Below are 25,197 nucleotides of genomic sequence, written 5' to 3' on the forward strand. Positions count from 1 at the left end.
TGACTATTATAGTGTACGTGTATGTATTTCTGTTTTTAAAGTACAAGATAATTATAATTTTTACCTCTGAGCCCAGTTTCTATATAATTATGATAAAGTTATTGTTCTGAAATTTATTTACTGAAAAGTAAGAATTTAACAATTACATTGCCTTCATGTGAAACTTTTTAATCTTTTATATTTAGGGTATCTTCATTGTAATGAATATGATAGACTGAGATTGAGATGGCTGAGGCAGACATTAGAATCTTTCATCCCACAACCTTTGATAAATGTAATTAAAATGTCTGAATCAGATGGCAGAGAAATAGGAGATGCTCAGCCTGAAACATTTGACAAGGTACTTTTATTACATTATGACAAACTGATAGACTCCCAATACCAAAATTTAGTTGCTTTGTTATTGTGGTTTTCCTTCTGTTCCCAGATATAGCCCAGTACATTTTCTCAGCACTCTGGGAAATTTTGATAAAGTGAACATGGGTGCACTTTTAATTTGATGGTCAACAAAGTTCACAGAAAACAGTAACATTGGGTTCGGGGATTATAGAATGTTTTATATTTCCAGGTACCTGAAGAATACGCAGGAAAAGATCAGATATTATTTGGGTTAATCCATAGACATGTCTACTGGACAGCTTTAATATAAGAGTAACATATCAGAGTATGAGAATTGAAGAAAAAAAGGTTATTTCAGTAAACTGAAATTGAAATGTTCTTAAATATAAGTGCAGAGAATTCAGAAATACAGCAGTGTCTGTTTAAAATGAGTAACTATTTTAAGTTTTTGCTGTGGTCATCAAGAATATTAAATGTCATTAATAGACATTAGTAGACCTGAAGACTCCCATCTTGCATTTCCCCAAACAAAACAAACAAAACCCAAATACTGAAACCACATAGGAAAAATTTTTGAAACATATTAATGAGAAAAGGTTATAAAGAACTTATCACATATATTTTTTATTCCAAAGATTTTTTTTTTACTTACTGTTTGTTATGTAGCTTTTCTAAATACTTCTTGCCTGACAGCATATTTGCATTGTTTGCCTTTCTCTGTTGTAGGTGTTGGTTGATGCTCCATGTTCAAATGATCGAAGTTGGTTATTCTCTTCTGATCCTCAAAAGGCAACCTGTAGGATACATCAAAGGAGGAAATTGCCTGTTCTACAGATGGAACTCTTAAGGTGAGCACTGTTAATACAAAAGTATATTTGAGTTTCTAGCATAATGTAAATGGGTATGACAAAGCATGTAAAGCTGTCAAATGAAATGCTTTCTATGCCTTTGAATTCCCAACCTCTTCCTTTTTTGCTCTCATGCTATGACTTCTAACTCCTGGTGAAATGCAGTTATCATATACATTGTCCATTAAAGGGTGCAGATGATTTTCTGTGGTTCAAAGTTGTTTACTGGGACTGTCCCAAGCCTAAGGTTCATCATCCTTTTATCAGAATCTGATCAGTCCTCTTACAGGAGTAACTTTGGACCAGGATGCAAATTTTGGTAATCTTCTAGGTGAGTCAGCTAGTGCAGAGAATTCAGAAATACAGCAGTGTCTGTTTAAAATGAGTAACTATTTTAAGTTTTCGCTGTGGTCATCAAGAATATTAAATGTCTAATATTTAATATTATATTCCTAAAGAATATTATCTTCTTTAGGAAGATATAACTAGTTTTCACACATCTGCCTTCTAAGATGTTTTCCAGAAGTAACTGGCCACCAAGAGGTAGGGAGGCATGGGGTTATTAATGATGGTGGAATGTGATGATCCTTATTGTCCAAAGTAAAGGTATGAAGGCACGAATTGGTGTGAATATACTGTGTATACAACCAGAGATATGAAAAATTGTGCTCTATATGTGTAATAAGAATTATAATGCATTCTGTTGTCATATATAAATAAAAAATTTTTAAAAAGAAGTATTTGGTTTCCTGCATTGATCAGAGGCATTAGGGACATCCTTAATGCCATCCATCTAGTTCCAAAAGAGACTTTTTTTTTTTTTGGTATCAGGGATTGAACCCAAGGGCACTTAACCACTGAGCCACATTCCCAAACCTTTTTTATATTTTTTATTTAGATACTGAGAGTTTAACTTGCTTAAGGCCTTGCCAAGTTGCTGAGGCTGGCTTTGAACTTGTAATTCTCCTGCCTCAGCCTTCTGAGCCACTGGGATTCCAAGAGATTTTTACTTATACACTTTTCCCAATTAATGCCAATTTTTTAATGCTTGTATTAGTCCATTGTTCTATTGCCATAATGAAATACCCACAGATGGTAATTTTATAAAGAAAAGCTTTTATAGCTCTCAGTTCAAGAGCATGATGCCATAATCTGTTCAGCTCTGGTTGAGTGCCTTTTGGCTGTATTATATCATGTAGCAAATTGTCTCATGGTGGCAGTATATACAAAAGGGATAGATCACAGAGTAAGATTAGAAGTCAGAGGGATTTAGGGGCCAGGAATTTTTATTTTATTTATTTTTTAATAAAACTCACTCTTTCAGGAACTAACCAGGATTCTGAAATAACTATATTAATCCCTTCTGAGGATGGGATGTAAAAACTTTTCACTGTGTCCCATTTCAGAAAGGTTCCACCACCTCCCTGCCACTACACTAGCTTTCAGCATATAGACCTTTGGAGAACACAACAATATCCAAACTATGATAATGCTTGAAAAAAAATTCTAGAATATTTAAAATAAAACTGTGCCCTATCACTCATTACCACTTACATGTAGAATTTCAGTGAGTCACAGTATGAAATTCTGATAGTGTGCTTAATTTCCAACAATGAATATATACCCTTATCTAAACATCATGACCGACACTAATGCATACTTTTGTTCTTGCTCATATTATGCACTGGCTCAGAATTATAGTTCATTGTAGTACTTACCAGAAAGAAGGTTTTTCTGAATATTTTTAATCTGGCAGTTAGATCATTGTAAAGAAATCAAAAGGAGACAGAAGCAAGGTAAAGGCAGAATGGCTCCTCATCCAAGCTGCCAACTTTATTTATACTAATAGGTTACATTCGGTCACTGTACATTATTGTTTATTATATTGTCAAGTAGGTTACAACAGGTTATAATGTAAGATTTTTTGTTTATGGTTAGATATGTGTTCTGGCTAAGCATGCATTGGTTATCCTAAGAATGCCTGGGAAAAACTGCAGAATATTCCAGCTATTGGTAACAGGGCACCTTTTACTCCCTGGAAATATATAGGAAACACTATCCTATATATTCCCACGATCAGAACCCTTGCAGACCATTTGTTCTAATGCTTCCAATGTCTGTCATTTATATACTATGACTCTTAAGACATTTTGAAAACTCTTTATTCTCTTTCCTTTTTACTGACTGGGTTATTAGCTTTAAAATATTGTTTAGATCTTTCTCATATAATTTCCTAGTTCAATTTCTTAATTAAATATTTCTGCTACTCAGGCCTTGCCCTTGATGTCCCTTAAACTTTATAACAGATAACAAATTTTGTGGTGCCACATTAATACCATGACTGTGTTAGTAAGAGTTTTGTGGCTGTGACCCAAATACCTGACAGGAAAACTTGAAGAAAAGTTTGTTTTGGGTTCAGAGTTTCAAAATTGAATTTGTGGTCAGCTCACTCCATTGCTGTGAACCTGAGGTGAGACAGAACATCATGATGGAAGAGCCTGATTGATGATAGTTGTTCAGCTCACGAGAGCCAGGATACAGAGATAAATCAGGCTGCCAGGAACAAAATATAATCCCCAAGAACACACCCCCAGTGACTTAGTTCATCTAGCCATGCCCCACCTATCTATAGTTACCACCTAGCAGTGCATTGAAATTATCAATTCATCAAATGGATTAACTCACTTCTGGGGTTACAGTTCTCTGAACCTTGTTGTATTGGGGACCATACTTCCAAAACATGAGTTTTTCAGGGAGTATTTCTAGACACAAACCATAACATTTTACCTCTGGTCTGTAAAAGCTCTTTTCCATCTCACAGTGCAAAATGCTTTCAGTTGATGTCTAAGAGTTCTTATAACAATTCCAGCATTGTTCAAAGCCTAAATCCAAAGGCCCCTCCAGTACCAAAGGCAAATAACTTTTAATTGTCTCTGCAAAAATCAAAGGCAAATTACATATGCCCAATATATAATGACACAGAATGAACATTTTCATTTTAAAAGGGAGGAATGTTGGCATAGAAAGAAGGAATGGGACCAAACCAACACCAGACAGCCAGAAAAAACATTAGATACTGTAGCTCTGCATTTGGGATCTGGGGCATCACTTGTACTAGTGTGATATGGGCCCCAAAGGAATTGGACAGCTCTACCCCTTTGACCTTACTGATTGCAGCCCATGTGGCCTCTTTCTTTGTCTGGTTCTGCTCACTTCCTGTCGTTTTTCTCAGCAGATGTTCCACATTCCTGGCATCTCTTAATCCTGGGGTCTCCTTGCAGCTTTGGCATTACTTTCCCTGCTTCAGACATCGCCCTCTCAGGTGCTGCCTACAGGGATTCGGCCCTGACACACTTTGCCTGACATCATAGGTTTTCTGTTGGAATCTCAGTGGAAACTTTGTGACTCCCTAACTTCAGCATCTTGCATTCCTATAAAACCAGTATCACATGATAGATGTCAAAGTCTATCACTAGCTGGCACAGTAGCCAGGCCCATTTGGACCATTGCTGCTGCAGCATCCATGCACTTGAATGGCCAAGCACTGTGAAAGGAATCCTGAGGAAACTTCCTAGGTATTCTGTGTAAAAACTTCCTAGGTATTCCTGTGTAAATAGGGTACCCCTGGGGTCTTGTTAAACAGTTTACATTTTAACACCCTTGAACCTGCAATGGGTGTGATCTTGTCGATTCCTGAGATGCCATCAAGACATCTTTTCTATTGTCCATACAAAGTAGTTAGCTTCTGTTCAGTAGTGGCAATCTTCAGCAATCACATGTACTTTTCAGGCAAACTGCAAGTTTAAAAAATCTTTCCTCTATGCCTTTTGCTCCTGATTATCACACTAAAGCTGGCTAAAAGCTGCAAGCAATACTCATGCCATTGCCAGAACGCTGTTCTACCTTGAAATTTTCCTCTACCAGATTAATTAGCCCATTTCCTTTAAATTTAGCCTTACAGAAAAATCTCAGGATGTGGGCAAAATGTAGACAAGTTCTTTGCCAGGATGCTGCACAATGGCCTCTAGTGTAATTCACAATAGAATCATAATTCCTGTCTGAAACCTCCTGAGCACAGTCTTTACTGTTCATATACCATTTGGCATTCTGATCCTCTGAGCTCCTACCAGAATCGCCATTTGAGCTCTGTTCATAATATTCTAAGTCTTCTCTATTCTGCATCTCCAAACCCTTCGAAAGTCCTTAAACCACTACCAAAGGCATGAGCCACATGGTCAGGTTAGTCACAGAAATAGGATCCCATTTCTTGGTACTAATTTCTGTGTTAGTCAGCTTTTCATTGCTGTGACCAAAATACTGACAAGAAGGACTTAGAGGAGAAAAAGTTTATTTGAGATCATGGTTTTAGAGGCTTAATTCATGGTTGGCCAACTCCATTGCTCTGGGCTTGAAGTGAGGCCAAATATGGCAGAATAGGAAATCTGCTCAGCTTATGGCAGCCAGGAAGCAAAAAGAAAAAAGAAGGGGCCAGGGATAGATAAAGATCCCAAGGGCATACCCCCAGTGACCTACTTTATCCAGCCATACTCCACCTGCCTAAAGTTACCACCTGGTAGTCTATTCAAATTATTAATCCATTAAATGGGTTAATCCACTGATAATGTTACCACTGTCATTATTGTCTGAAATCCTGCCTCTGAACCTTATTGTAGTGGGGACCATGATTCCAAAACATGAGGGATATTTCTAATTATCCAATCTATAACACTGATCATTAATTTTTTTTAATAAAACATGAGTAAGCAACCAGATTTCCTGAGAATATTTTTATCTTTTTTCTATCATGAAAAACTACCCATTGGTTTCTTTTTTTTTTTTTCTGTTTATTACCAGGCTATTTTTGTGTTTATATTCATATATGGTTTTTCTTCCCATATATAATCAATTCAATATATTTTATTTTTGTTTCCCTCATTTCTCCCTATCTATTCTTTGTAAACATATTAAAGACCTATTAATTTTAAATGGATACTTTTCTATCAATTTTATTTAATCTTTTTTTTTTTTTCCGGGGGTGGGTACTGGGGATTGAACTCAGGGGCACTCAACCACTGAGCCACATCCCCAGGTCTATTTTATATTTTATTTAGAAACAGGGTCTCACTGAGTTGCTTAGCACCTGGCTTCTGCTGAGGCTGGCTTTGAACTGGTGATCCTCCTGTCTCAGCCTCCCAAGCCTCTGGGATTACAGGCGTGCCCCACCGGGCTTGGCCTTATTTGATCTATTTAAAAATATATTTGATGATTTTTAAAATGTGCTTTTAATTATACAAATATACATAGAATCATTCAATTGTTTAGAGAAAAAAATTGAGTAATATAGATCAAGTAAAAGGCCTCCTTGATCACATACCCAACTGAATACTAACTTTTTTATATAACTATTGTATATAAGTTTGGATTATACTCTTGTAAATTTTTTCTCTATATTATAGCTAAACATATAGAGAAGTACATTTAAAAATAACTGCTTGTCATTATGTTATAGTGTTCTATTATGTGCACTTTTATACTTAATATTTCTTCATCTTTTTCTTTCTTTTTTTTTTTTTTTTTTTTTTTTTTTTTGATGGTGCTGGGGATTGAACCCCAGGGCCTTGTGAATGCTAGGCAAGCACTCTACCAACTGAGCTATATCATCTTTTCTATATAGATCTACTTTGTTCTTTTAGCTTCTTTGAAATATTCAAGATGACTAATCTGTCATATTCTATTCCTTCCTTCCTTCTTTTTTACTTTTATATACTGCCTGTTAATTTTTCTCTCTGGAAAGGCAAACCAGCATTTTTCATGATTAAATATCAAGAAGTACAATTGAGGATTAAATTTTAACAGTTACAGTGAATTATTTTTTTAAAATACTGTACATGTTTACACTGTTACATTTGACTTTGTTGAGTGGTCTCTTAAAATGTTCTCTCTGTGTCATGCTTATATGTTGTCTTGGTTTTCTGCCTACTTGTTCAGTTATGTCTTATCTATATTTTTCTTAATCTTTGCTTAATCAGCTCATATCACAAATTTTGGATTTCTTGTTGATCCTCTTTTCCATCTGATAACTCCATTTGACATAACATGTTATATCTCAATTATGTGCCTTAGTGGATATCTTTTTCCTTAGCCTTAGACCTGTATATTCAATTACCTACCTAAGATCTTCAGAAACAGAAAACAAGATAAAACTAATAGTTTCTAATGTTCTCCTAGTGCCCCCTGCCAGAAATCCACAGAATGAAAAATTAAAACTGGAACCCTACCAATATGCTTCTTTTTTTTTTCTCTTAGTAAATACCATAGCACCTGGCATTTTCCTAAGTCAGAAAGCCATCTCCAACTCCTCTATCCCTCCTGTATCCTGTTAATCACTAATAATTCACTAAGTTGTATGTGTTACATATTTCTCAATTCTATCCAGTTCTCTCTAAACTTTGTAGTGTAACTAAGCTACCAGCATATGTCACATAAATTATTTCATCTGGCTCCTAATATGTAGTTGTTTCCATATTACAAGCAAGATTCCCAACTCTTTAGTTTAATATTCTGGAACTCTTTTGGACTCACTCAGATGTCACTCACTCTTACTTCAGTAACCTCATTGTCTCAGGATTCTTCTTGAATTGTTTTCCAGTTGATCAGTCCCTTAAATTTTCCATAGTATCTCAGTTCTGAGGCTAGTATATTTCCTGTTTCTTTTGCTTTTAAGTCCTAATTCTTCATTCCCTTTCTTCTGGATAACTGCTGCTTCTTTAAGAATCAGTTCTAACATTTACTTATTGAAGCCTTAGCTAACTGTAGGTCTGAGATCGATTATCTTATATATTTATTTTCATTTAAAAAGAGAGAGAAGAGGGTATGTATGTTGTGCCCTCAGTTTCTTTGCTAGACATTTGTCTTGTTTTCCTAATTGGCAAGATTATAAGCCTCATGGAAACAGGGATTGCTTTATTGTTTTTATTCCCACTATATAATTTGGTGCCTAGAAAATACAAGGAACTAAGTGAATATTAAAAAAAAGTAAATTACAAGAGCTGAATATTTAGATTTATAGCTATAATTTAAAAGTTACAGCAAAGTTAATCTGACAAAAATAGTGACATAATCATTATTGTGCTACAAGGCCATTCAGCATAAATGTAAAATAATTTATTTTGATTACTATTGTTTTTTCATACCAAAACATGGTTTTGGTTTTAGTTTAGTCCTTTCCCCCATTTAATGAATTTCCCTAACATTCTCTAGTATTTCAGTCATTATCACAAAGATCGTGCACATACTTAAACCTCTTATAACCTTAACAACTAAAACTGTTCCTTAGTAGCTACTTCACTGTCCAGTCTTCTTATTTTGCAAAAGGAATGGCTTTAGTACCACATCACCTTAGTAGCAAATTGACAGCACAAATTTGATATCTGGATATTCCATTTCACATAATCCTGTATGATTGGGTAAGGCATCACACTAGCCATTATCCATTCTTTATCATGAGCAGCAGCTCTGTATTCATTACCTCTGCTGCCTGGTCTGTGTGGGAGGTTTTAGGGTGACTCAAAGCAGATGAAAGTCAGTCTTTTGGCTTTGTGGTTATGATGATTTGGGGCCAAACTATAGTCAAAGAAATGGTTTGATTTCCTTACATCTTCAAAACTTGGAGTTAAAAACATAAAGGAAAAAATGATAGTACCATGCACAATCTTTTATTTCCTTTTATTTCATTTCAAAAAATGAAAAAAAATTTTTCATTACAGATAGCTCTATATTATTTACAAAGGACTTTTCCTTGCCTGTCTTCCAAATCTTCCTAACCTATTTATTCTTTTAACAAAAAGCAATCTTTTATCCCACAATAAAAGATAAAAGGATTTAAATGCAAATATACAAGATGGCATCTTGATATGTATAGGTTTTAATCAAACTATAAGTGATTGTTAGATAGATCCTTACTTGCATTTGCAAAGAAAAATTAGAAAGCAAGCAAGCAAATATTGCCTGGCTTCATGCCATGTACAGGAAGTAGTAGTACCCAAAAGAGAAGAGAAGGGTAGTTAAAAAGTAAATAAATAAAAATTTTTAATGAACTACTTCATGGAAATTTTTAATTGGAGTATTTTATTGGCTTGTATCTTCATTTATCTGTTGATGGATATGCTCAAAGGTATTATGTGGGTGGCTGTATATTCATTGCCTTTTGATAATTTTTTTAAAGTTTCTATTACTGGGTAGTCTTTACAGTGGTTAGAATTTTAGCTTTTGAAAAGATAATATTCTACAATCTGATATTTTACAGTCAAATACTAATGTTGTACATATTTTTAATGAATGTGATACATAAATGTAAATTGATGTTTTATTTATTTAGTAGTTTTTTATGTTAAATTTTTAAATAGGTATCAACATATATATATTTTTTTATTTTTTAAATTTATGTATAGAATTATACATGATAATAAAATATTAATTTAACCCCCCCTTTTTTTTAGCATGGAAGGCATACTGGTGACAAGAGAAAGATGATCATAAAAGCATAAAACTTCATTGTACACTTAATAGGATCTCTTTGATTTACCCATACAGAAGTGGAAAAACTAGAATATTCTATTGCATATATAAAATGTGAAGATATGTTACATCAAATTCTTTCACACAATAACCCCAAAACAATTTTCAGGAGATAAGAATGAGGGACAAGGATAAAAGGAATAGTTGAATACAAGACAGTTTTATTCATAGAATCCCCTGTAACAGTATACCTTTATTATCATTTAATTTCTGAGCCAGACATTTCATGTATCTACTATACATACTATGTAATGAAATTATTTTGCTTCATTTGTACTTACATATATTAAGGAAAATAGAGTGGTAAAATATACTGAAAATTATATACATGTAGTCTTTTTAGAAAATGGCTGTGATATTTGTGCAAAAGAAGTTTACATGATTTTTAGGTGAGAAAACGCTGAGGATTATGATTTATAATAAAAATGTGGGTATCTTATTGCAGTAATGTATCATGTCATCCATTTCCTAGAAGGAAATCAATCATATATAAAGTACTGACCCCTTCTGATTTTCTTTTCTCACTACTTGACAAGTGAAATCCAATTTGTGAACTCATTGAAAAAGGAAGCTTAGTTTATTGGATAAGGTTCGGAAAATTTGTATAAATCATCCAGATAACAATCCTTAAAAAGTGGTGCTCTGATGAGAAGATGACTAACATTAAACAGGGATGAGAGGTGGGAGGGAAAGGGAGAGAGAAGGGAAATTACTTGGAAATGGAAGGAGACCCTCAGGGTTATACAAAATTACATACAAGAGGAAGTGAGGGGAAAGGGAAAAATAATACAAGGGGGAGAAATGAATTACAGTAGAGGGGGTAGAGAGAGAAGAGGGGAGGGGAGGGGAGGGGAGGGGGGATAGTAGAGGATAGGAAAGGCAGCAGAATACAACAGACATGAGTATGTCAATATGTAAATCAGTGGAAGTGTAACTGATGTGATTCTGCAATCTGTATACGGGGTAAAAATGGGAGTTCATAACCCACTTGAATCAAAGTGTGAAATATGATATATCAAGAACTATGTAATGTTTTGAACAACCAATAAAAAAAAAGAATTAAAAAAAAATGGTGCTCTGACAGTAAGAATTGTGCTCTAAAAGAAACATTAAAAAATCATAACATCTATTGTCTGATGTTTTCGAACTTGGACGAGGGATACCTAGACTGGAATGTAGGCCTTTATTATTTATCAACACAGCGATCACAAAAGTAATGTATTTATATTAAAATATAATCTTTGGATATATGATTCTATCAAAATGGAAGACTTTCACCACTGTTTCAACTACATATATATGTTATTTTTAAAGTTCAAATAATTCACTTAACTTTGCATACTGTCATATGCTTAGTCATATATTCGAAATCCAAAGTTACTATTACTACTACTAATCTTAATATTAATTTTCTTCTTTCTCTTGCTTCTTCTTTAAATTTGGAGACATAACAGAGATTCTGAGATTATAAAACTATAATTGACTTTGGTAAAGTACATGTTTCACTTTTCTCTTTTTCCTTTTTCTTAGGGGGGCAGGTGCCATGCATGAAATCCAGGGTCTCTCATGTATGTTAAGGACATATTCCAGCTTTATGTTACCCATCCCCTACAAACTTCTTTTTAATAAGAATCAACTGATTAAAATATTCTACATTAAATGAGATTGTAAATGTTTCAGGAGATATTTAAATCTATAATTTTAGCTATTGTATTTTCATTCATAAAATGTCTCAACTATGTAGACAATATGAAATACAATCTTGAACACAAGATTTTATCAATATTAATTTATCCAACATTTATTAAATATCTACTCTGTGTGGGATACTATTAAGTACTGCAGATACTAAAAGTATAGTAAATTATCTGTGATATCAGTGTCCTCAGGACAATTATCATAAAATGTGGTAAAGACTTATTAGAGATAATAGGATACAGAGAAGGCAAGCGAATTTGCTCAGGTTCAGAATAGGGTGCAAGGGTAAGAATATTTAAACTGAAGGAATTTTTCTAATAATTTCAGGTTTAGGTGCTGGAGCTGGAGCTCAGTGGCAGACCACTGGCTTAGCATTTGTGGCGCTAGGTTCAATCCTTAGCACCACATAAAAATGAAACAAATAAAGGAAATGCTGTCCATCTACAACTCCAAAAAAATTTTTTAAATAATAATAATTTGAGGTTTAACTGGGTTACCTGCCTCTTTCTTGCTCTGGGAGTGTCCCCTAGAAATCAAAAAGAAATGGATCACAAGCCAGCCTCTCTAACTCCTTTCCCAAAGAGTTATAAAGCTCTTTTCTGAACCATTTAGAAAGTTAATGTATTAATCTTTTTATTATCACATTTTAAGCAGCATTTTTTTAAAAAAAATTGTTCTTTTTAAATATATATGACAGTAGAGTGTATTTTGACATATATCCATAGCATATAATTTTCCATTCTTGTGTTTGTACATAATGTAGAGTTACATTGATCATATATTCATTTATGAACAAAAGAAAGTTATGTCCAATTTATTCTACTATCTTTTCTATTCCCATCCCTCACTCCCTTCCCTTCATTCCCCTTTGTCTAATCCAGTGAATTTCTATTCTTCCATCCTCACTCCCTTACTATGTGTTAGCATCTGCATATCAGAGATATATTTGGCCTTTGGTTTTGGGAGATTGGCTTATTTCACTTCATAATAGTCTTCAGTTCCATTTATTTACTGGCAAATGCCATAATTTCATTCTTATTTTAATTTTCATTAGGAGAAATTTTGAAACTATTAATTATGTTAATCATATGCTGAGAAAAAGGAATGTTAGATGCATTTGACAACATGAATAAGCAAATAAATTGTTTTAGTCAACTTTTACATCTCTATGACTAAAATACCTGATTAGAACAATTTTGAAGAGGAAAAGTTTATATGTACTTGAGAAGAATGAATTTTACATTTATTAGTTAAGTATTCTGTATAAGTCCATTAGGTGATAATTGTTAATTCTATTATTTAAATCTATGGTATTACATTTTCTAACTGATTCTCTACTCAATTATTGAAAGAGGTATATTAAAATTTCCAAAGAATGACTTGAATTTGTTCATTTTTCTTTAGAGTTGCCAAGTTTTGCTTTGAATATTTTAAATTTATATTATCAGAATCATATACATTTTGTCTTGTCATTGATTTTCATATTACCCCCAAAACCTAGGGACTACCTGCCCTATTTTGAATACTAAAAAAATGGGATTCTACTCTCTGTATTTCCTCTTGAGCCAGACAGTACTCCTTCTATTTTGTTTGTTTGTTTGTTTGTTTTGTAGTACAAGGATTGAACCCAGGGACTTGTGCATGCCAAGCAAGAGTTCTACCAATGAGTAACATCCCTAGCCTTCTATATATTTTAATTATGCTTTGAATTACTACTCATTTTGAATAGCTTTTTCCATAATTCAAAACAACTCATACACTCAGTGGGTAGCTACTCGAGTATTTTTAATAATGCAGTGACATCATTACATTTATTTTAGAAAGATTGCTTTATTCCACACAGAGAATGGGTACAAGGGAGCAAATATAGAAAGAAACTATAGAAAGTTATGAAAATTTCCTAGGGGAGTGATGGTTATCAAAAAGATAAAGTTAGAACACAAAGGTCTTCCAAATAGGATGATATTTAAGCACTTCATTAACTCATCACATAATTTACTCAATTTGTTAAATATTGTTGATGTTAAAGAGTTTTAATTATTTTCCATTAATAACTTGAAAAGCCTTTAATGGATATTAAATCAAATAAAATTGAGCAAATAAGTATAATAATAACTATAATAATAACATTTGAAATCTGGGAGCACATACATTCTTCTACTTTAAAATATACGAACTTTTTAAAAGATTTCTAACTAGTGACCATTAAGTGTGGCAAAGGACAACCTGACTATTTTTGACTTTAGAAGAAATGCTTCTTTGTCATTTAAGCAGTCTTAATTGTCACTTGATGCTCTATGTTCTTCTACTTCTCTTGAATCTTCTTTCTCCTAGGATCAACCAATTTTATGCCCAACAGATTTGATTCAAAGCTGAAAACCAAGATCAGTCCAGCCAATGCATCAGAAATCTCTGTAATTCTTTCATTAGAAAAGTTTACCTGACACTCACCCTTTTTCTGCTACTCGCCACAAGTATCTGAACTCAAATGGAGTCACTGAAATGCCTTTACTAAACTTTACAGGCATTTATTCATCTTATAATCTGGCTGCTACAGGAGTCAAATGACTTCTTTCTTTATGAGGAGATAGATGTTTTTCTCTGAATTATTATTTGGTCAGTCATGGGGCTCTATAAAGTTATAGGGATTTTATAGCATTGTTTCATCTTGAATCATCTTAAAGGAACAAATAAGGATAACCAGAAGATCTGTTTAATTCACCTCACCAAATCCAAATGGAAGTATGATTTCTTTATCTGTTTAGACATACAGAAAGAATGTCAACTGAGGATAGTTTCCTTTTTATTTCTAAAAAAGAAAAAGTTTAAAAACCCCTTTTAAAATCATTTAAACCATTGATAAATAGTTCTGTATGTATAAGCACATTTGTCATGGGTCAAAATCTGGTCAATTATGGTAGATTTCTTGAAGACTTTTTTTCCCCTTTTCTTTTTGTGTGTAAAGAAACTATACTTGAGAATATATCAAAGACCCTATCTTGAAGTTAGGCAGACTTGATATGATCTGTTATCAGTGTTTTCTAATATAAGCAACATGAAACTGGAATCCTTAAGTTCAGTTTTATCAGAGAACTTTTATCCTTACCCCCTTCAAATGACCATTTAATGTAATTTATTCAGAAGATGTACTAAACTTGAGATCCTCTGGTGAATACTTATAATAAATAGATTATAAATGACAAGTTTTAATTTATCTCAGAAATATGTGTTCTACTGGTACTGTGTAAAATATACCCCTTCTTCAATGAAAAAACTTCTCTGCCAACAGAGGAAAGATAATTATCAGTGTGGTTTTTGTTTGTTAGGCTAACAAAAGAATAGCTGCTGGGTATGATATCTCTGAAAATAGCAAGCTGGGTCATGTTTATCTTAAATTCACAATTTCTTTGATAATAAATAGTCTGATGTCTAGAAATCTGATTACTTACTGTGAGCACAAGTGAAGGGTACCCTCAAGGCTTGTAAAATAATACTTTTAAAACTGATGATAGCACTGGCTAGCTATCAAACTAGAAATATCTGTTTTAGATGCTTGGAGTACCTGAAACTTAATTTTAAATCTGCATTTATTTGATATGTTGTACATGAGATGCAACTTTTCACCTTAATGTTTCTTTGGTCATAGTACATAATAGTGATAGGGATTTTTTATTTGCTTTCTTGCCCAGATTACTATTTTCCAGCAAAAATAGTAAACTGATACAGAGTTAAAATGATGAGAAACAGGCAGGCAAACAGGCAAAAAATGAAAGAAGTGGGAACTACTGAAAAGGAACAAGAACAGAAAAATTGAAAAGGACTACTAGAAGCTAATAGTATAACATAAAAAAAGATATGGGATGGAAAGGAAAAGTAAATGAAAGAAAAATCCCCTAAATGTGTATAGGAAGATAAGAAATGAAATGTAGAGGAATTAGATATTTAGAGTATGGGTATGTTTTTAAAAAAAAAAAGTTAGAAACAAAGATTTATAGAATTCATAAAAGTTAGTTAAAGTATGATTTTACAATATGTTAAATATAGTGTAGTTATTTATATTTTATAAAATAATTTTTTAAAGACTAGCTTTATTTATTTTTTTTCCTTTTAAAGCAGATTGTCTGCCTCGTCCCCCTCCCCACATTAACTTCTTCTTTTAGGTTTCCCTTATATTAATAAAAATGCAGTGTCAGGGATAATCAGAATTTTAAAATATCTTAATGCCATTTGGAGTACATATCTCAACCTTAAAATAGTAGCCATGATTTTCTGGAGAATCAAGTTTACTTATAAAAGTTTTCAAACTATATTACTTAATCAGAAATGAGACCAAAATTGCTTAAGTAATAGCCCTCATTAACTAAGATATTACTTTCTGCAGGAATTTACTACCTATGACAAATGTTGGCAAAGAGAAAATCCTATCTGTTTTTATAAAATATTGGTTAGCAAAACTTTATTTTTTCTAACAAAACTTCAGCTTGTCATGTAGCCCAGACTTGTTGAGTTTAATCCCCAGCACTGCAAAAACAAATGAATGAACAGCAATGGCCAAATAAAGCCTTTGGCTTCTATCATTTTCATCTGTTCTAAAACATAAAAGTTGAAGGTTGCTTGAGCTGTTTCTTACTTGGAAATTTTGTATGTTAGTTGCAATTAAATATATTCCTTTATTTTCACTGAAAATTCTCTTCCTGACCTGCTACTTAGTTAAGGTAGCACTCATTAGTTCATTCATTCAATAAATGTAAGAAAGAACATACTTCCCAGTTCTTTTATGTCCAAAAAAAAAATCCAAAATGAATATAACAAGGAGCTGAAATTTTATTACTTGGGAAAAACAGAGTAGGGAGAAATTCCAAAAAGAATCAGTCAAGGTTTCAGAAACTACGTGAGCTTTAAAGTGGGTCTTGTAGAATGAATTGAAGTTCACCTGATCAGAAAGATTTTGTAAAAAATAATATATGTTAAGCTTTGGAACTTGCTCAGAAAGAATAGGCAAAGAATGAATTTTAACTCCTGGACTTGGTGGTTTATTACACAGTAGGATTTATCTGGCTTCATATGAACAAAGGTATTCCTAACTGTATATCAGAGTTTGGTCAGAAAATAATCCCACAAGTTATATAAGGGATTTATTATTGGAATTAGATCTAATTCAATTATGGGAGCTGGTTATGTAGACTCTCTAAGTCTTATATAATTGTGTCCTTTCTTTTGGTGCTGGGCTTGACCTGAGCAAGGCCGGTCATCAGCACATAAGGTGTAAGAAAACCCACAAGGACAAGAAGGAAACCCATGTTTCTATCACCAGAACCTGCCTGCATAGATCTCTTACCATACCTAAGCATCTAACATCTAACACTGTTGCGTTCCTCCAAGAAGCTAGATGAACAAAAACTTGCTGCAGAATTTGAAGCTGAATGAAGAGCCCATGATTCCTACAGGCATGTGGGCACAGCTGCTGCTCTCCATCTACAAGTTGAAGTAGTAGATCTGTAATGTGTGTATATACTAAACTGTACATTGTAAGGAGTTTTATCAATGACACAGGCAACTCTGTCAAGATAGAAAACATTTCCATCAGCACAAAAGATTCCCAATTCTCCTTCCCAGTCCATTCATTCCCCATATGAAAGGCAACCATTATTCTGATCTTTTTACCATAGATTAGTTTTGCCTTTTCTTGAAAGTCATAAAAATGTAAACAAGCAACATGTATCCTTTTTCTGTAGTTTTTATCTCAGCATAGTGTTATTTTAAGTTTATTCATGTTACATTTATTATAAGTTTGCTCTTTTTTATTGGATGAAGTGTGAAAGCAACATCTTCACTTTGGGAATGACTCTCATTGTCTAGACAAGAGCATTTACTCAGAAGTGCTTCAGCAAGGTAAGCCTTGAAGATGTGCTTTATCTCTGGAAGAACTGCTTCTTCAAAGATGCCTTTTTGCCACTATATCACTTTAGCACAGTTATTCTTTAACCTTATGAAATCCAAATAACCAAATTATCAGTTGGTTTAGATTATAATCCACAGGAAGAGGATTTTCCTAAGTTTTCATTAACATACACTACTATTTTTAAATTTTCTTCTAGACATCTAGAGTTACATAAACTTTGTTTAGTGTGTGGTCTGTCTTCCAAGTTATCATAAATGGTGCCGTATTAAATATTTTGTTATGGCATAGTAAAGGTTATTGGTTATTTTAGGGTCCTCCAGAGAAACTTAACAGCATGTGTGTGGTGTGTGTATGTGCGTATGTATGTGTACACATACATGTGCGCACGTGCGCAGTGAGAGAAAGAATGAGATTTGAGGAATTGGTTCAGTTGATTATAGAAGCTGGTGAATTCAAATATTTCAGGGCAGGCCAGCAGACTGGAGACCTAGGGGAGATCCCATGTTACAGTTGAAGTGTATAGTCTATAACTGGAGAATTTTTTCTTCTTTGAATGAGGTCAGTATTTTGTTCTGTTCACTGGTTGAATGAGGCCAACCCATATTATGGAATGCAATCTGCTTTACTTAATCTATGAATTCAAGTGTTAATTTCATCCTAAATCACCCTTACAGACACACCCAAAATGATGTTTGATAAAAAATCTGGGCACCATGGACCAGCAAAGTTGAACATAAAATTAGTTACCACTGGCTTTCTAACCTGTAGTTTTTGTGACCTTGCTTATTTCTTGCTTACTAAGGAACTTCTACATTTTATATTCTACTAAAGTAACTCGGCATATGGTACCAACTTTGATATTAGTTATTTTTCTTCTAATATAACAGAGAAAAAGAGATTTAAAATAATAGAGACTTAAACAAATAAAAGCAAGCATATGTAGTCTTCCCAGGGTTGTCCTCATAATCAGTAGATTTCCACACTCTACAAGCATCAGGGTCACATAGTTCACCTCACAGCCCAGTGTAGCTATTTCAGTTTTTGCTGTTTAATTCACATTACAACTAGTAGGAATGTGGGGAAAAGCATCACTCACATAATTTCCACATCTCATGGATCAGACTAAGATATATGAATATTTTATCACAAAGCAATTTAAGAAACTGGCCTTAGGTATATAACCAATTAAAAATTCCATCATTACCTAAGGAAGTTAGAAAAGATATTGAAGAATAATCAGCAGTGTCTGCCACAAATTGGAATAAACAAGAGAACATCTATTAGCAAGAAACCAATTTGAAAGATTTTAAAATAATCAAGAAGTAGATCACAGAGTCTTAACTGAGTGAATGGGAGGGGAATAGTGATGCAGTCAGTTTTGAAAGACATTTTCAGTGGAGAAAAAAATAGAATTTGGGCCAGGTGCAGTGTCGCACATCTGTAATCCCTGGGGCTCCGGAGGCGAACATAGGCTGAGACTGGAGGATTGCAAATTCAGAGCCAGCCTTGGCAGTTTAGAGAGGCACTAAGCAACTCACTGAGACCCTGTCTCTAATAAAATACAAAATAGGACTAGGGATGTGGCTCAGTGGTCAAGTGCCGCAGAGTTCAATAACTCACCCACCCCTCCCCCCCCAAAAAATAAGAATTTGGTGATTGGTTCTGAAGTGGGAAGGAGAAAATGATGTATGTATAGACTGTAAAGCTACATTGCCTGAATTTGAATCCTGATTTGGATACCTCTTAAGTGATTCTATACAATTTACTTAATTCTCTTGCCTTAATTTTCTTGTCTACAAAGTGAAAAGAGTAATTTATATCTCAGAAATTAATTGAAGAATTGAATGAGATGACACATAAAACACCTGTCAAGGTAAACTAAGAATAAAAGTTGTAGGGAGGACTGATATTTAAAAGAGGAAGAAGAGGGTTGTTTATAACAAGGCTGAATGGGAACTTCAGAGAAGCAGATGAATGAAGTAAGAGTAGAGTCAGAAAGCTAATGTAGGAGAAAGTTTCATGAGGTTGAGGACGAATGGCAGAAACAAACAATATGGTAAGATGGAGACTAATAATAAGTCTTTTATTATAGACTGGGTCTGCACTTATCAGTAAGCTTCTGAGGAAGATTCATATTTCCATCAACATTTTATAGTTATGGAAACAAAATATGGTTAAATGAATTACCAAATCATGGAATTTGGAATAATTATTAACAACAATTACCAAATTACTCCCATCTACTTGGAATTTTAATAAAGCAAATCATGGAATTGGAATAATTATTAACAACAATTACCAAATTACTCCCATCTACTTGGAATTTTAATAAAGGGGTACTTTTGAGTTTCTAACTATTGAATTGATTACTTAAAATTCTTCAAAACTATCATTTAGATGTCAGTCTGTGATAAACAGGCACAAATTATGCCTTAGCATAGGACATTTGCTTTAATTTACCTCATTATAATGCTTTGTGGCAGCACTTTATTGGTGGGAATTTTATGCTTTATAAAAAGACAGGTAACCAGGAGTTCAGGTCATTGCTTCAGACCTATTAATTTTCTTTACGTTAAAAGAGCCAGCAAGTATGTAGTGATTCTTTACCTTCAATGAGTATTTGGGGCAATTTGGATGATAAAATATATGCATGCAGCTTCCTAGGTCTTATTGTCCCAGATTTCATACTTATTTTAGCAGTTATAACGTTTGCTTCAGGGCAAATAGCAGTGGTAAAGCTTGTAGTCCTTTTTCTGGTATTAGATTAGGGTGGCAAGGCAGTCTTCGTGCTATATAAATTAGCTGTGTAACTTGCAGCAAGTCAAGAGTTTGTGACCCTTAGTCTGATAAATTGGGTCACACTATTTACCTTGTACATTTAACCTCATAAGGTTTTTTTTTTTTTTTTTTTTTTTTTTTAAAGATAGAGTGAGAGGAGAGAGAGAGAGAGAGAGAGAGAATTTTTCAATATTTATTTTTTAGTTTTCGGCGGACACACCATCTTTGTATGTGGTGCTGAGGATCGAACCCGGGCCGCACACATGCCAGGCGAGCACGCTACCGCTTGAGCCACATCCCCAGCCCCTCATAAGGTTTTAATAAGAATATATGTGAAGTACTCCTTAAGAACAAATAAAAATAAGGTAGTGGTATTAATTAGGCTGGTCACATTTCCTTCACTCAGTTAACATAGGAATCAGCGTCTTTTCATTCCTGGGCCAAATCCCCATCCCCTTTCATTCAGAAACATTCTATTGTATTCTAAACAGAGTAAGATCTCCACATGGGGGGGACAGGGTTGTGGCTCAGTGGTAGAGTGCTTGCCTAGCATGCATGAAGCACTGGGTTCAATCCCTGGCACCACATTAAAAAAAAAAAAAAAAAAAAAAAAAAAAAAAACAAAGTATAAAATAAATTCTGAGACTGTAATTTAAAAAAGAAAAAAGGCAAAGATCTCCTCATGGAAGAGTATGTACAGTGTATCCACTGTCCTCTGGAGGGAAGAATTTCACCTTTTTGGTTTTGGACTTGGCTTAACCACCATTTGAACACCAAGATAAAAATAGTACTGGTAGTTTTCATACATTTTTTATATTACTAATATTAACACTTTAACACTTTTTTTTCAGTGTAAGTTTCAAGTTACCTTCTAAAATAGCCTTTTATAGGATCTCTGAAATACTAATTGAATATTAGATGGTTAAAATGAACCAACTGCAGGATTGAACTTCTATGCTCATTTTAAATTTTTATTAATACAATCTTACTTTTTAAAAAAAATGTTTTTTAAAAAAATGTTCAAGTGACTAAGATGGGGGGAAAAGCTTGCTAATGATATTAAAGGAATCCGTAAGTCTTTCTCATTTGATTTCTTCCCTGTTTCCATATATATATATCCAGCAGTATGGTATTGTGCCCTTGATATTGTAATGACAATAGAAGGATATGAATAAAGATGAGGAGTAAATATATTAATAATAGTATTATTTAACTATAATTTTAAGTTTTCACAAGGACAGACATCTATGATTCCTTTACTTGTGCACCAGAAATTGTAGGCAAGACAGGGACTGTAGCTTCAAATATGTTACAAGGTTGATGTAAAAAGCAGTTGTTTATCTCCAGATGGATGATAAGTCATGAGGAATTAATCAATGGGGGGTCCACTTTCTGCTTTGATCAAAAGATGGCACTGTTGCTATGCTAATAGTTCTTTGCCCTACAGTTGAGGTTTAGTACTTTTTCAATGCAGAAAACAGTTAAATTTAGTGACCTAATTAACACTGACCCTCCCAACATAATGCCAAATTTTCTAATCAAGCACCAGAAGAATAGATCAGAAAAGGGGGAATTAATAGTTTTTAAATGTGTTGGGTAGCTTTAATAGCTATTTATAAAAACAACATTTTTAAAGACTGAAGAGATTTTCCATAGGTAAAATAGGACATCTGTATCGCCTTTTAAATTATGGTTCAATTTTGAATTATGCTCCCTTTGGAATTTTGACAGCTGTCAGGGTTCCAAGACATTTTAGTTCATCTGTTTGTTTTGCTTCAGCTTTTCAAGGTCATTGAACTAACACTGTCATTAAAATAATACTCTCTTCCTTCTAAGGTATTAAATTCAAGCAGTTGTTTTTCTTTATTCCCCTATTCACTGTAGATCAGTTGTTCTATGGACTAGTTTGGAAATGTAAAGATGGTCTTTCTTCTTGTGCTGAGAAAGAAGCACATTCTCACCTTGTTCCTAAGCCAGTATTTTAAATGGTTCTTAGAAATTGATTCTCTGGCTTTAAGTAGATCTTTCAAAGATGGAACATTTCATTTAAAAGCAAAGCATTTAATTTGGGGAAAGATAAGATTAAATACCTTGAAAACTGGCTTTACTGTTGAAACACAAAATGGGTTTGTTTTGTCAGTGGTGGGAATTTATTCCAGGGCCTCATAAATGCTAGGGAAGCAAGTGCTCTACCTCTGAACTAATAACGCCAGCCCTTTCTGGTATTTTAAAAAGTTAACATTTATATAGTTTGCTTGTAAAAAGTAATTAAATAAAGCATTCATTGAACAATTACATGGCTAATTTTACTTGCAGATGTAGTACAGAAGTGACTTTATGCAACTCTAGTAAAACTCATTTGAATCTAAACCAGAAGTCTAAAATAGTGTTCAAAACCTTTGAGGCCAGATTTTTTCAGTTATATAGCCCCCTTACTTCATTAGGGTCTAGAGCAACACCCTACAATCAAACCTATTAATACTTTTCCAGCAAAACCTGTGAATAGTTATATGACAAGGCAAATGAATCTACCATAAACTTTAAAACAAACAAAAAACTGTGGATTTGAATGCTTTTTGGATTTCATAGAGACATATAAGAGGTACTAGATCTGAGGTAGACCTGAAGCATCATTCAAAGTATACTTTGTGAACTTCCCAAAAATCTATTAAGGATTCTCTATTTCTAAATGAGGAAAATTTACATTATATTTGGGGGAGGAGGGCAACTAGAGATTGAACTCAGGGGCACTTGATCACTGAGCCACATACACAGCCCTATTTTGTGTTTTATTTAGAGACAGGTTCTCACTAAGTTGTTTAGCACCTCACTTTTGCTGAGGCTGGCTTTAAACTCACAATTCTCTTGTCTCAGCCTCCTGAGCCATTGGGATTACAGGTATGCACCACTGTGCCTAGCCTTAACATTATATTCTATTTAATGGTTTCCTTTGTAGGAATATGCTTTGGTTTTGTTGTTGTTATTGTTATTGTTGTTGTTGTTAGCTGCTTTGTTAACTAGATGGTCCAAACACAAAATGCATTTCAGCTTAATTCCAAAATATAATGAAAGACAACCAAAGATTTGGTGAAAGGTATATAACCCATCAAGCAGCTGGGTATCTGGATGATATTCTGTGACTAGAATGCTATCATTCTTTCTCTGTTAGTTGTACTTGGTGTTAAAAGCATTTCTCACTATAATGTATACTATATTCTTAATCAAAATCAGCTTTGTTTACTACAGCAGTGTTATGAGATAGAATCTTATATTTTAAGTAGGGGTTGGACCTGATCAGCACTTGTGTGGGAGGCTTCTGCGGAGAACATATATATTTTATATATATAAATAGTTTACATATTTATAAACTATCAAGCAAAGCTTGGGGAAGCACTTTTAAAGAAAACAGAATTGCCACACCATATTATCACCCACAACCTGCATGGGGATAGAATAGGTAACCCTTGGAGGTACGGATCAGCTGGAATTAAAAAGCAATATCAGGAAATAAAGCAAAAGACACAGAAAATATTTTTTGAAGCTGGGGAATGATGGATGGAAGAGACCTAATGGGTCTGATCCTAACAAAGGGAAAAAGCTCCCTAATGTTTTATTTATAGTGAAACGCCAAAGGAATTTATTGTGACGAGGGGTTCTTGAAGGTAAACAAGAAGCCAGAAGCTGTGGGAAAGTTGGCCTGGTTGTGGACTGATCAGTTTTGCAGTAATTCTTCCTCCTCCAGGCAGTTGGCGCCACAAGGCTAGTTGGGCCACTGGTGTCTCTCTACCTCCACAAAGTTATGTTTGAGCCTAGGACTGTCTGAGCCAGTAAATTCCGGGGTTTCATAGAATTGTCTTTGAGCAGGACCTCTGCCAAAGCAAGGAAGCAGTCTTGAGATCTGTGAGATTACAAGGGCCTACCTCTGCTTTAGACATGGCTCAGACACACCCACAGTTCATTTGCAGATTTCAACACAATTTAACATCTGTATTACTTCCCTTTACTATGTGTATAGGGAACTTCCTTTAGTATTGCTTCTGCAAGCTTTGCTCTATCATTGCATATATAAGATCTTCAGATATATCCCAGGATAATGTTTACCAGTTCTTATTAGGGATTTCAAAATGAAGACTAGTAATTGGAATTTAGAGTATTAGGTTAGCAATCTACCTCTTCTGATCAAACAGTACTTTTGCTTCTGCTACAGTTAGTCATGAGATCCTTTCCTAACTTCTGCTTTTAAGTATGATTAGGAAGTTCCTGTTATCAAGATTAGAAAATTCCAATAATTCAGGTGCTGTTTACTTGTGCATAATGTCAGTCTTAATACAACTTGTTTTTTTTTTTTTTGGTAATCTCATGGAATATGATTAGTGGGTATGGCACAGGTAAATGATATCATGATTTCAGGATCTTGTTAAACCATGAAACTTTGAGTCATTGAGAAAAAGTAAAGGGGATGCTGGTCATTTGGAGAAGGTTAGTAGAGGGTACTAATATACCAAAATGGGTGTTGCTTAGTTAGTTGTTTCCTCTTATTGAAAAAGAAAACAATAACTGCATAGCATATAAATTTATACAAGATAGAGAACCCCTTTGCCTTCCACCAGACGAGACCCCAAACTAGCATATCTTTTTTTTCTTCTCCTGCTTTGTCTTTTTATGTGGTAATATCACTGCTTTGCCAGAATTTATTATTCAAATCTTTTTTTTATTTCTAAATGCCTTTCCCCTCTCCAGAATTTTAAGTTTCTTAGTTGGTTTGTTAAGATCTACTAATTAGTGTCTTTATTTTGCATTGACTGAATCGTTTTTCTCCTTAAACAACTAGACATCCCTCTAACTGCCCTACATTAGTCCTTTGTTGATAATTTGGATGATGCTTATTATAATGCTTATTCATTTCTTGTTTATGATTTTGCTGCATGTGTAAATTGGTAAATTGTGGTGAAAGCCAATGATTTGTTCTCCTGGCAGGATCCTGCATATTTAGGTAGTTGTATTTTAGGAGTGTGTTTTCATTTAGTATATTATAAAACACATCTTTTAATTTTT

General features: G+C 33.8%; 1 protein-coding gene across 2 annotated transcripts in view; it reads left to right on the forward strand.

The window, feature by feature from the left end:
- NSUN3 (NOP2/Sun RNA methyltransferase 3) overlaps positions 1-25,197 on the forward strand; it is a 52,582-nt gene that overhangs the window by 21,418 nt on the left and 5,967 nt on the right. The window contains exons 4-6 of one of the 2 annotated variants that reach the window (XM_081302608.1): positions 186-340; positions 1,066-1,187; positions 4,423-5,738. In XM_081302608.1, the coding sequence (XP_081158734.1) occupies positions 186-340; positions 1,066-1,187; positions 4,423-4,558 (413 nt within the window). In that variant the 3' untranslated portion in view covers positions 4,559-5,738. Of the gene's footprint in view, positions 1-185; positions 341-1,065; positions 1,188-4,422; positions 5,739-25,197 lie in introns of those variants that run through there. The other variant, XM_081302607.1, reaches the window with a different exon arrangement.

This window comes from Spermophilus citellus, assembly GCF_964194105.1.
Source record: "Spermophilus citellus genome assembly, chromosome: 7".
In the NCBI taxonomy this organism is placed as follows: Eukaryota; Metazoa; Chordata; class Mammalia; order Rodentia; family Sciuridae; genus Spermophilus; species Spermophilus citellus.